The sequence below is a fragment of the Buteo buteo genome, chromosome 32 (assembly GCF_964188355.1).
Source record: "Buteo buteo chromosome 32, bButBut1.hap1.1, whole genome shotgun sequence".
Classification (NCBI taxonomy): domain Eukaryota; kingdom Metazoa; phylum Chordata; class Aves; order Accipitriformes; family Accipitridae; genus Buteo; species Buteo buteo.
In genome coordinates, this window is record NC_134202.1 from 350,347 (window position 1) to 362,574 (window position 12,228).

Consider the following 12,228-nt stretch of genomic DNA (forward strand, 5'->3'; position numbering starts at 1 on the left):
CTTTTTTTGCACCTTTCCCCGTCTTTTTTTTTCCCCCAAAGTGCCATCTTTTGTTTTAATGAAGCAGAGCCTGAATAGAAACAGAAGCATGGAACCAGCTTGGATATTTTATCCCATTTTACTCTTTCCCCTTTTATACCCCAGAAGAGGGCAGTTGCCAAACATGGACACGGTTATTGGACTTTTCTGAGCAGCGGAGCAAAACAAGGGAAAAAAAAACAACGCAAAAGAGCAGAAGAGAAAAATGCACCCGGGGAGAGATTTTCTTTCGTTAACAAGGAACGGTGCTCGTCCTGACGAGGTGCAAGTCCCTCGGCCGATGGTGCCCTTGATGCCGCCATCAGCAGCATCACCCTCACCTCACCTGCGCCAGGCACAGCTCAGCTTTGGTTTTATTTACAGTTGTTAAAAATGCACAGCTCTAAACTTGTTTATTTATTTATTTTTTTAAACTTTTTTTTAAACTTATTTTTTTAAACTTATTTCTTTAAAACTTTGTTAAAAAACTGTTAAAAAACTTAAAAAAAAAAAACTTAAATCTTAAAGAAAAGCTTTTAAAAAACTTTTTAATGTTTTTTTTAAATCAGAATAAAATTCTAAACTGAGAGATAGGTGTTTTCCCACCATCCCCCTCGGACCAGGAGCCCACCTCGGGTCCTTTGCCCCGAGAAGATGCAGCACCCAGCAGTGACGTCCTCTCCAAGTGCTCAACAGCCACCGGACTCCTCTCCTCTTTCCCAACACTGTGCAGCAACCAGGAGAGGAGGAGCTGCCCCATCGATTGCAGCAGAAACGCTCAGTTTTGCTGCAAAACCCCAGGTTTTTTCCTAATTATGATGGGCCAGGATGGCCGAGCACGGCTCCAACCATGAACCCACTCTGGTCCATCACTCCCGGGGAAGGTTGGCTTGGTCACCATGAAGTTCAGCTCCATCCCAGGGCGGCTTCAAAGCTTTTTTTACCCCTCACTAAACCTGTGAGAATTGCTCAAATTCTTTGGAGAAGGAAGCTCTTCCAGGGGGGGGAAAAAAAAAAATTGCATCTCCTCCAAACCAAGAAGGGATGGGAGCAAAAAATCTGCTTTTCTTTTTTTCCTTTCCCCTCCCCACCCTGAGAAAGAGAATGACTGAGATGGGAAGGGGCTGGAGATTAATTAAGTTAATTAACAGCCCTGATCAGCCCCCACACACACTTGGGAAGCCCTGCCCATGGTCCAGGGGCTTTATTTAGGCTCAGTCTGGGGGTTTTTAGTCCTTTTGCAAGATGCCTTGGAAGAGCATCCGTGTGGATCTTGTTGATCCATCCCAAAGGACTCCTGCCTGCTCCAGCACCTCAGACCTCAATCCCTTCCTTCAAACCTTGGCCGGGCTCCTGGGGGGGTCGTGTCCGGGTTAGACCCAAATCCCGGCCAAATAAAAAGAGGGAGAGGACGAGGTGGATTTCCCAAGGGAATTTGGGGAGGGGGGAGGCAGCCTCGGAGGGGAAATTTGGGAATTGGAGGCTTTAGGTGAAAAGGGTTTAATGGATGGGGGGGATTTAATAGCTTGCAAGAAAAAAAAAATCTGTATCTACAGACATGCGAGGTATGGAGCAAGGGTGTTTTGTGTCTTGAGGGGGGTAGTGGAAGGAAAAGTAGTCTTAGATAGCAAAATACTCTTAAATTTGCTATATAGTAGCAATTAACAAGTAATAGCAATATAATTAACAAGTCAGTGGAGCGTGCTGGTCTCTGAGCTCCCACCTTTGCCTGGCTTGTGGCTGGGGGTGTGATGGGGGGGAGCAGCGGGGTTCAGCGGTGGTTGCCCCCCCTCCTCTGCTCTCTCTCCCGCCCCTGCCTTCCCCTTTCTGCCCCTTTTCTCCCCCAAAACACCCTCTGGCATCACACCTCCCTCCACCCCCAGCCCTGTCGCAGCCGCACCTTCCTCCCCCCCTGCATCCCCCTCCCCTGAGCCCTCTGCCACCAGCCAGGGGGGCTCCCAGCTCTCCCAGTTGCTCCTGGGGGATGCCCAAACTGGGGTCATCCCAAACTGGGGTCATCCCCCCCACTCCTTGTCCCCAGGGCTGGTGGGCAGCGGGGTCTTTTCCTGCTCTCACCATTACCTCGCAGGGGGTGTGGGGGGGGGCGTGATTTTGGGGTGATGTTGGCAAAGGCAGCATCATCCCAGAGCAGCCTGCGCTGGCTCCCATTGTTATTTTTTTCCTTTCCCGTGTTCCTCTGTACCCGACCAGTGCTGCAACCTGTACCCGAAATGGGGACCACTGGGCCTGGAGGGGGGACCCCAGGTATGACCCCCCCCTCCCGGTACCCCAAGGCAGCCAGTGTGTGGGGGTACGTGGTCTCCTCATGCTGCCTGGCTGGGTGGAGCGTCCCTTTTCCCACCTTTCCCAAAATTTCCCAGTTGGGGTTGAGGTTGATTGAGCATTGCAATGTCCCTTTTGCAGGGACACTCGCCAGCCTCCGGCCACCCTTTCCTGCCTCACTGTACCCCATTTGGCCGTGCAAACTGGTTGTACTGGGCTGCTGCCGGGGCAGGTGGGGCTTTGCTGCCAACATCAGCGCGGCCAAAAGCCAAAGGAGAAACTCCGTGCCGTGGTTGGGGGTCGGTCCGTGGGACTTGGAACCCTTGGAGATGCCTACAGGGCTGGGGGTCACCAGCTGAAGGGTCAGGAGATGCAACCCCAAGGCCTGTGAGGGTGCTAATTAGCAGTAATGACTCTCATCAGCCCCACCTAGGAGCAGCTGATGACCCAAGCCTGGTCCAGGTTGCTCCAGTCGTGGCCAAGTTTGGGCTGCAGCCCACGGCTCGTCCGGAGCTGCCGACTCGATGCTTGGGTTTGACCCCGGATCCGCCCGATGATGCGGACCCTTCCTCCCCATTAAAGAACCCCCAACAGGCGTCGAGGAGAGAATTTTTATTGAAATAACATCTTTTTGTAAACACGGGTGACTGTATTGCGACACCCGAAGGGGGGTGCCCATCAGGAACCGAGCACCACGAATGCCCCGCTACAGGAACGGCACCACGGAGACCACCCCCCCTTAAACCGGCCGTGTTGGATGGGCCTTCAGGGACTGGAGAGAAAGTGGGAAAGAAGAAGGTGGAGACATGCGGCTCCTTCCTCCCAGACTCTGGTCTCGGCGATTGGCACCGTGGGGTTTTCCGTCACGTATCTCAGGTGGGTTCTGACACCCTTGTTGGTTCGGACTCTGCCTGTTGCTGAAGGTCGCGGAGACAAGGAGACGTCACCTCAGGAGAAGACAAACATGTCTTGGCCGCCGCTCCATCCTGCTGCCGACCGCAGCAGGATGGCTCCTCTTGGGTCGAGACACCATCGTGGCTTTGCTGGAAGAGTCTTGGGACGCTGCGGCAGCACGATGGGACCTGGAGAGTCTTGGGCATTGGCGGTGTTTGCTTGTGGACAGCAGCGTGGATTTTGCCCGTCTTGGTCACGTCTGTCTGTCAGGCATGGTCTGGGAGGGTCTGCAGGGCTGAGCACGAAGGGAGAAGAGGCTCCTCTGTGCTGGGGATGCGCGGAGGCGAAGGAGGTGCCTTCAGGTGGAGTTGGGCCTTCTGCTCCACGTGGAACCAGGGACGGATCCTCTCCCTGCTCAACAGGGCCAGCGGGAAGGTGAAGAGCAAGTCTTTGTTGTCAGCGTTGAAGAAGGATACCTCCTGTCCCTGGAAGTCCAGGTAAACCCTGATCCTCCGAGGCGTCTGGGTGAGGGTGAGAGCTCTGGGGTTTGGGGAGGTCAGAGCCCAGTACTTGTCCCCCAAGTGGTAAAGAGCCCAGATCCCCTCTTGAGGACCTGGGTTGATCAACCCCTTCCTCTTCGTGGAGTCTTTGGCCGCCCCCACTGCCCAGACCCCTCCTTCCTCCATCTCCACGTCCACCTCCCAGAAGTGTCTCCCCGAGACAAATCTCTCCTGGCCCAGGACGCTGGGGAAGGCGTTGTATCTCTCGGGGTTATCCAGCACGGCTTGCCGCATGTGTCCGTGCCGTACGCTTTTCCCGCCCGCCGAGAGGATGAGGTAGGGGTGTGCCGTGTCCTCATCCAGCGTGATGTATGCTGCGGGGAGAGGAGGAGAGCTCAGCTGAAGACCCCCCCAACTCCTTTGGGTGTCTCCTAAGGTTGGCTACCCTCGGAGAAATGTTTTGGGGGACCTCAAGTGGTCAGGGCTGCCAGAGCTTGGTCCTGCCTCCCACCACCTCTAGTGTGGTCCCGGATGATGCCTCCTCTAGGAGACCACGTTGGCCAAGTGCCCGTTGGGATGCGGCTGCCCCGTTTCGGGAGCTAAGGGACCTGGCGGTGTAGGTGTGGGCTGCTCTCTGCCGGTGCAGAGAACGGACTTAAACTCAATTAATTTAGGCGGAGGAGGAACCTTAAAAAACAGCCGGGTCTACCTCCTGGGGAGGAACCAAGAGCATCACCCTGGGTGGAGAGGCAAGGAGTTTCCCCATCTTCCCCAGCGGAGTTTGGCTGCGAGCGTCCCAGCTCTGTCCCCTCCTCTAACACTGGCTTCCATGCTGGGCGTCAAGACCTCGGCTCTTTAGAAACAGCCCCCAAAATTGCTTGTTTAGTGGGCAGAGGAAGCAGAAAGCCCCAGAGCGGTTGGGGTGTGGAGGTTCAGCCCTCGACTTCTCCATCCCCCCCTCCAGCAGCACAGGGGAAGAAACCTCCGGAGAGGCAAAGCGCGAGACCCAGGTACCTTCTTCCACCGGGACCATGACGTTTCTCCACCCTGAAACCAAAGAGATGTGATCACGAGAGGGTCCTCTGCCATGGGGAGGGGACGCAGGGGGTGATTTGGGGTGGCGGTCCCCAGGGCTTGCAGACCGGTCCCAGGCGTGCTTTGGTTCAATATACTCAAATTTAATTTATTTTACGACACGGATGAGTCAAAACGGGAACCTGGGCATCCTTTCTGGTCCAGTTTATCATTTTTTTAGACCCTGGGAGTGTTTTGCAATTGGTGTCGGTGGGGTCTGTAGAATAAGCCCGAACAACAACCAACCCACTCCTGAAAAAACACGCGCTGTTTGGAAGACCACAGGGTGTGGGGGGGGTAAGAGCAAGGATCAAACTTACGCAGTTCTGCAGCATGTTTCTCTGAAAAAGAAAAGAAAAATAAATGTTTTTAGTAAAAGCATGTGCTTTTGGGGGTCGAAACCTCACACCTCGATCCCTCTGTAGGCACCAAACCCAAGGGCGTGTTCAGACGTCCTTTGACGGTGCTGGACCTCCAAAATCCGCCCAAACGGGGGAAGCAGATGGGAGGTAAAACTGGCCTGAAGGAGGGATTTTTGGGCCCCCCAATGGGCTGGAAGGAGTTTGTGGGGTTGGTGCCACCAAGAAGTTGGGCTCGACCTCATCAGAAGCTGGATGAAGAATGTTGGGGGAAGGTCTTCTCCTCTGTCCCAGGCTTTTAGAGGGTGGAAGAAGCAAAGCAACACTTACGTATTTCCATGTCACGATCCCCTGGAAGGGAAGAAAAACCATAAATAAAAGCAGGAAGAAACACATGGGATTGCTGGAAAAAGTTAATGTGGTGCTGGCAGCTTGTCCAGGCGCCCGAGGACCTTTTTGCTCTTTTTCCTGCCCAGGACTTTGGAAGCTGAGTTGAAGGAGGAGTGGGTTGATGTCGGAAGGTAATGCAGGTTTTTGGGGAGAAACACCCTGCTGAATTGATTGCCCTAAATGGGATTTTGGTGGGTGGCGTGCCCTTATTCTGAGAGCAAAAGGGTTCCTTGGTCCTTCTCTTGCGTGACGCTTTTGTTAGCTGCGTTGCCTTCAAAGCTAGTGATTTTTAAATCAGGAAAGAAGAAAATTTGGGGATTTATTGCTTTCTCAGATGGCTTTTGGGGAGAAATATGCAAATTTGAATTTTATTCCTCTGAAAACAAGGAAGCTGCTTCTTATTAATCCAAAAGTTTAGTCCTCCAAAACCCAAGTTCTCCACGAAAGCCATACCAAAATATATAGTTAAACTGCGACAAATGTGTGTGTTGTAGATGGGCTTTGTAAACCGCAGCCCATCTCCTCAGAGGTTTATTATATGAAAATAAAGAGATTTGGTCTTCCCTAAGGTTGGTTACTTGAGTTGGCCAACTGGGATGAAGTCATGCACGTTATTTGGGCCCCAGTTTTCCCACTTCCTCACTGCTGGTTTATGAACTCCCATGATGAAGCCGAGCATCTGTCTGCAGCTCTTATTTTCCCTCAGAGACAAAACCCCCCACGTTACTTACGGATTTCGGCATTGCGTTTCTCTGAAAGGAAAAGCAGAAATAAGTGTAAGAGGAAGTTTCCTTTCTCACAGGAAAATTGTCAGCACCTTGGGGTATGGAGAACGGTGTAGAAGCTCAGCTTCAACAACATAATTGGCAGAGCTTGGTTAAAAAAAGGAGGAAAAGCAGGAAAAAAAATAATAGGGATTTTCCAACTCTGTGGGGGTTTTGGTGTGCTTTCAGAATTTAAATGAAACCTTGTCAACCCTTTTCCACTCCTTGTAATTCTTTCAAGTGGCTTTTTTGTGTGAAATCACTCGGCGAATGCCGCTGTTTTAAAAGCAAATTTAGGAGATGCACCCGTGCTAGACCCGACCCTCCTTCGCTACCAAAAAAATTACTATTTTAAAAGGGGGAAAAAAGCATCTCTTACCAAGTTCTATGGCGTGTTGGGCTGTAAGAAAGAACAGAGAAGGTCACGTGGGTTAAAGGAAGTTTTCTCCTGCACCTACGTCATGGGAGGGTGACCCGTGATGGAGGTGTTGGCTGAAGACTGGGTATTTTTTGGCTTGGTTGATGCTGGAGGGGGTTTTGGTGTGAAAGGGGGATGTTTGCTCACGTTGGAGCTCTTCTTCCTTTGCATCCCACCCTCACGGTTTGCTTTAAAGGTTTTGATGGTCAACCCGGTCAAGGTCATGAGCTATTGGAGTTGGAGACTATGCTTCTGGTCCCTAAAAAGTTCTATTTTTGGAATATTTCAAGGGGCTAGAGCTGTAGCGAGTCTCCAATGCCTGGGGGCAGGTGGTGCTCCTTGGAGCAGGTCCGTATCAATTCAGTGGGGTCTTGGTTGCCCAGATGCCCTCGTGCCCACTTGGGTGCCCAGATGCCCTCTTGCTCTGTCCTGACCTCACCTCGTAGCCGTAAGACAAAAAGAATGACGACGACCAGGGAAGCTAAGCAGACAGCCAGGGTCGCGAACAAAGCTGCCATCCAGGGAGAGTCCTTTGGGAAAAAGGGGTCTGGAATAGAAAAAATTCCCCAAATTGCATTAATCTGGGATGCAATTAGAGGTATAAGTTGTGTGTTGGAGTGAACGTGGCTATACGTAAACACGTGGGGGTGCTATGCTCTTATATAAAAGTAGTTTATTAATGTGAGCCTGTTGGAAATTCAAAACTGGAAAGAAATCCCTTCAAAAATATTCTAAAACATTTTTGCATTTAATGTTCCGGGATGGGAATATGTAGAAAACTGGTGTCTTGTAAGCGCTCGGTCTCCTCTGAGCGTCTTTATTGAAATATTTAGACCTGAGGTTTCTTTTTAACAGAAAATTTTAGAATTTTACTAGAAAATCCCTGCTTTGCGATGGTTCTTAAGAAAACTACACTGAAACCAAGTCTCTGCTAAAACCCCAGTTCTGAATATCCCTGACTTGGTCCCTGACGGACCAGAAACCTGTTCCTCCTCCATCGCACGCTCATGATGCACAGAGCGGCACAGCTGAAGGTACCCAACATACCCTCCCATGCCCAGAAGCCTCCTCAGATGCAGCCAACAACCATCGGGTGCATAGAATTAGGGGAAGAAAACCCTTGTTTTCCAGGTATGACTTCCAAAACTTTAATTCTGGTGGTAAATCACCTGATATAGAAACGGTCAAGTCCTTCTCCTGGGGAAGCTGCGTGTTCCTGATGGAACAGGACACATTTTGTTTTGCGTTTCTTTGGATGACGATGGACTTCTCCACTTCAAAGAAGCCGTCCTGGTTTTGGGAGCTGGATTTGGTGACGGATGGGAGCTGCTGGCCCTGGAAATCTCTCCACAGCATCTCAGGCTTCGGGTACCAGCCGGATGCTCGACATCCCACTCGGATTCCCCCGTCTTGGTAATCCTCCACAGAGAGGATGGGGCTGGAACCTGAAACTGGGACCAAAAAAAAAAAAGAAAAAAAACCCCAAGCCATCAGCCAAACTGAGTGCCCATCCCGGAGAAGACCTGCTCAAAGCTTTTTCCATTTGCAGTCACAAAGGTAGGGCAGGACTGGTGAGAGGCTCATGGAAAACATCTGAGCTTGGAGTGGAGTTGATGTTATTTATTCCTATTTTCCTCCTTCCTCAAATAAACCCCAAAGTGCGTGAACTTTTGGTTTTCGGGGACAGCCCGAACCTGACTTATTTACCCTCGGTGATGTCCTCAGAGTCACAGGACAACCGTGAAATCACGCATCCCATCTGGCACGGCCTCTCCTGAAGAGAAGGACGGGCCAAACGGAAGGCCCCAGGATGAAGCCATCTCCACTCAGGTGGAAGCTCATCCCCTCCGCAGACTAAGCAAGGTGAGACCTGGTGGGTTTAGGGAGGAAAGTGCTGCCTTTGGGACACGGGAGATGCTTGGCCAACTGCAAGGTCAACGTTCTCCAGCTGGAAAACGGGTGGTGCCCATGTCCACATCTGCTCGTGTCCCACCTTGGTACAATTTGGAGGCTGCACCCTTCATAGGACAAGGTGCCCAAGGTTGTATCTTTGGGTTCAGCCGTGTCATCTCCTGCTCCTTCCATGTGATCTCCTGTGATGCAAGCCAGCTAGAGATGAAGCCAGGGCTGTGGTCCGAGGTGGTTGACCTGGGGGAACCAGGAGGTTTCTCCTGGGTTAGAGGATGGCGTTGCTGTCTTTGTGAGACTTTAGGGGTTTGGTAATGGGACAGTCGACATTCTGCAGGGACCTGAGGCCGTGCAGGTCAGGAGATGCTCATGAGGAGCTGGGTTATCAAGCAGAGGAAAATCAAGAGGGGCTTCTGAGTTGTAGTGGGCAAATGGGATATGCCAGAGGTCCATCTTGTAGGACAACCCCAACTCCCCCCCCTTTTTTTTTTACCCGCTACGTTCAGCTCCAGCGTGGCTTCTTCGTAAAAATCCCCATCTTTGATGAGACAATGGTACTGTCCCTCATCGCTCAGCCTGGTCCTGAGGATCCTCAAGGAAGCGTTCCCAACAGAGATGCCCTCTTTTAAAATCTCTGTCCTCCCCTGGTATTCAGGCATCTGGGAGGAGTAGTGGTCCTGCCCGCTGTGGTAGAGGTGGACGTAGACGAAGAACTGGGTCCGAAACCACCTCACCTCCATGTTCTCGGCGTTCAGCCTGGGGGAGAGGCTGCAGGGCAGCACGACGTCTTCTCCCATGGCGGCAACGATGGGGTGGTCGGGTCCCAGGACTCTGAACTGGGCTGCAAAAGGGCGGCAGGTGAGAAGAAGACACACCTGAGACAACGCATGGGCATGAGTGGTCCTGAGCCTACATCGCCTGTGCAAATAATTGGTTTGGGTTTTGTTCTTAAAGGATTCTGGTTGGGTTCGCAGCACGTCCGGAAGCAATCACTGACCAAGCATGAAAGAGCATCGCGGTGGGTGGAAGGACCCAGCGTAGAGCTGCCGCCACAGCTGGATCTGGAATGTACCCCAAGAAGATGAGGGGAAGCGTGCCGAGATGGGAATGCTCTTGTCAGGTGAAGAAGCCAGATGATGGAGGAGAAGGTACGGAGGGAGAAAGGGCGGATTTGGGGGGCACAGGAGTGCTGGAAGAGGGAGCTTGGTGTCTTTTTAGACCGTCTAGGACTGAGCTAGCTCTTGACCTTCACCCATGGGGATCCCCAAACTCTCACCTCCTGGTAGGACACTTCTCCACCTCAAGTCCCCAGAACGTTGCTATTTATCCCACCCAGCTTTAAAAAAACCACCTTTTTGCATCGTATTAACAAACCGGGGCGGGGGGGGGGGGAATATATATCAATGGATGGATGTCATGGAAGAAGCAGAAGCGCTGGAGATCCTTACCGCAGCCCAGCTGACGGACGTGAAAGCCAAAGAAGATAATCACAACACAAGCTGGGACAGACGTGACCCGTGGGAGGCGGGAGCGTGAGGAAACCGACATCTTCCCATCCAACTTCACCGGAGAAAGATGAACGGGGGGAGGAAAAAAAAAAAAAAAATCAATTAAATTAAGTAAGGTTGAGGGTGGTGCAGAGAACATCACTTTGAGGAGGATTTTCTAGGTGAAGCCTGATCAGGAAAAGCTGGAGAAGTAGGCAACAGTCAAAAAACCCAAACCCACCCCAAACCGTAGGTTGGATGGGACCACCGGGATCTCTGGACCAAGCCCTGCTCACAACGGGGCCAGGGATGGAGACCCCCCACCTCACCCCGGACCTTGTCCCACCTACCCAAGATACAAAAAACCTTAAAAAAAAAAATCCCATTTTGGTGTCCCACAATTCCCGCGGCCCTGGTTCAGACCAGGTACTGCTGTCACAACTCTGCAAGGGCTCAGGGCTTCCTGCAAAGCGGGGAGGAAAGGAGGGAAAAAACGGGTGAGTTTGGGGTGGGGGGAGTTGATTTTTTTCCCATTTGTGGTGCTCCCTCAACTGTAGGGGGAAATCTGCAAGTTAAAATGGTGGTTTTGGGGGCAAAAATAGAGGGAAAGCCGTCCTCTGTCCCGCACAGCTCTGGGGGTGCGGAGACCCCAGTGATGCTGTCACGTAGGGGTCACGTTTTGGGGGGGACAGGACCTGGGTGGGGGGTGACACATGCCTGACGCCATGGGACAGGGTTTAATAGGCTGCAGTCTTAAAAAGAACAATAAAAAAAACCATCAAACCCCACCCCCCCAAAAAAAACCCCCAACACCCATCCCAGCTTCACCCCCGGTCTCGGTGGGGGGTCCCCCCAAATCGCCCCATTGGGGTCTGTGCCCCTGGGACCCCATCCGCCCCCCGACCCCCCCAGCCCCCTGCCCTACCGGTCCTGCCTGCCGGGATACGGGCAGCATCACCGGGGGGCTGCGATGCTCCGGTCCTGTGTCCCCCCCAGAGCCAAGGGGAGCTCGCCAAGACAATGACACTCAAAATCGAAACTTTCTTCCACTTTATGGTTTCGGAGAAGGCAGTTTGGAGTGGAACATGGCGGGCACCTCGTGCAAAGATCAAGTCTACGAGTTAATCATTCTCCATGGTGCAAAGGTCAAAGCAAAAACGTTCCTTCAGGTCAGACGTTCTCCATTTGTCCGTCTGTCCTGGCTCCTGGCGTATCAGAGAGCTGAGTGGGCATTGGTAGAGCCTGCTGCACGCCAGCCTCTGGGCGTGGAAGAGGAAAAAAAAAAAAAAAGAAGCAGAAGGAAAAAAATTTTTTATATATATTTATATATGTTATATATATTTTTATATAGTACATATATTTATATTTTTATATTTTTTGCTATGTATTTATTTATATATTTTATACATATATGCACAATTTTTTTCCTTTCTGCTTCCAGAATTGTGAGCTGTTGCATTTACGAAGAAAAAGCCAAGCAGGTATTTTTTTTAAATTCACATTTTTAATGCACATTATTATTACTCTTCCAGGCGTATTGCACACGCCGAGAAGCATTTGCTCCCCTCCCAGTGCAGGTATTGCCTTTGCAAGAGTCGGGTTTTTTTGGGCATCTCCCAGGCTGCTTTCCATGCAAAAAAAGGGGGGGAAGAGCTTTTTTAGGAGGGCTGAGTCCTTCGGATCAGCTTCAAGGAGCAACAATTTTCATTTCACCTGACGGCTTTGCTGTCCGTACCGCAGCCGCTGTACCTCTAACGCGTGGTACGTCTGGGATGCGTGAAGGGGTTGGAGCCAGAGCCAGAAATAAAACCTTTCACTGAAATTTTCCTTGTCTTTTTTTCACCAGAAATAAACCTTTTTTTGCACCTTTCCCCATCTTTTTTTTTCCCCCAAAGTGCCATCTTTTGTTTTAATGAAGCAGAGCCCGAATAGAAACAGAAGCATGGAACCAGCTTGGATATTTTATCCCATTTTACTCTTTCCCCTTATATACTCCTGGAAAGGGCAGTTGCCAGACATGGACACGGTTATTGGACTTTTCTGAGCAGCAGGGCAAAACAAGGTTAAAAAAACCCAAAAGAGCAGAAGAGAAAAATGCACCCGGGGAGAGATTTTCTTTCGTTAACAAGGAAC

At 51.3% G+C, this 12,228-nt stretch overlaps 1 protein-coding gene across 1 annotated transcript; it reads right to left on the minus strand.

Annotated features, from left to right (window-relative positions):
• Positions 1–2,903: 2,903 nt before the first annotated feature.
• Positions 2,904–11,155, minus strand: LOC142026229 (butyrophilin subfamily 1 member A1-like). Its single transcript, XM_075019136.1, has 11 exons — positions 11,021–11,155; positions 10,057–10,168; positions 9,102–9,449; positions 7,870–8,151; positions 7,140–7,247; positions 6,662–6,682; positions 6,250–6,270; positions 5,459–5,479; positions 5,090–5,110; positions 4,710–4,742; positions 2,904–4,069 (listed from the first exon to the last, which is right to left on the minus strand). Exons 1-11 carry the CDS (start codon positions 11,048–11,050, stop codon positions 3,462–3,464), a joined length of 1,605 nt encoding a protein of 534 aa, XP_074875237.1. The 5' UTR covers positions 11,051–11,155; the 3' UTR covers positions 2,904–3,461.
• Between the last annotated feature and the right edge of the window lie 1,073 nt (positions 11,156–12,228).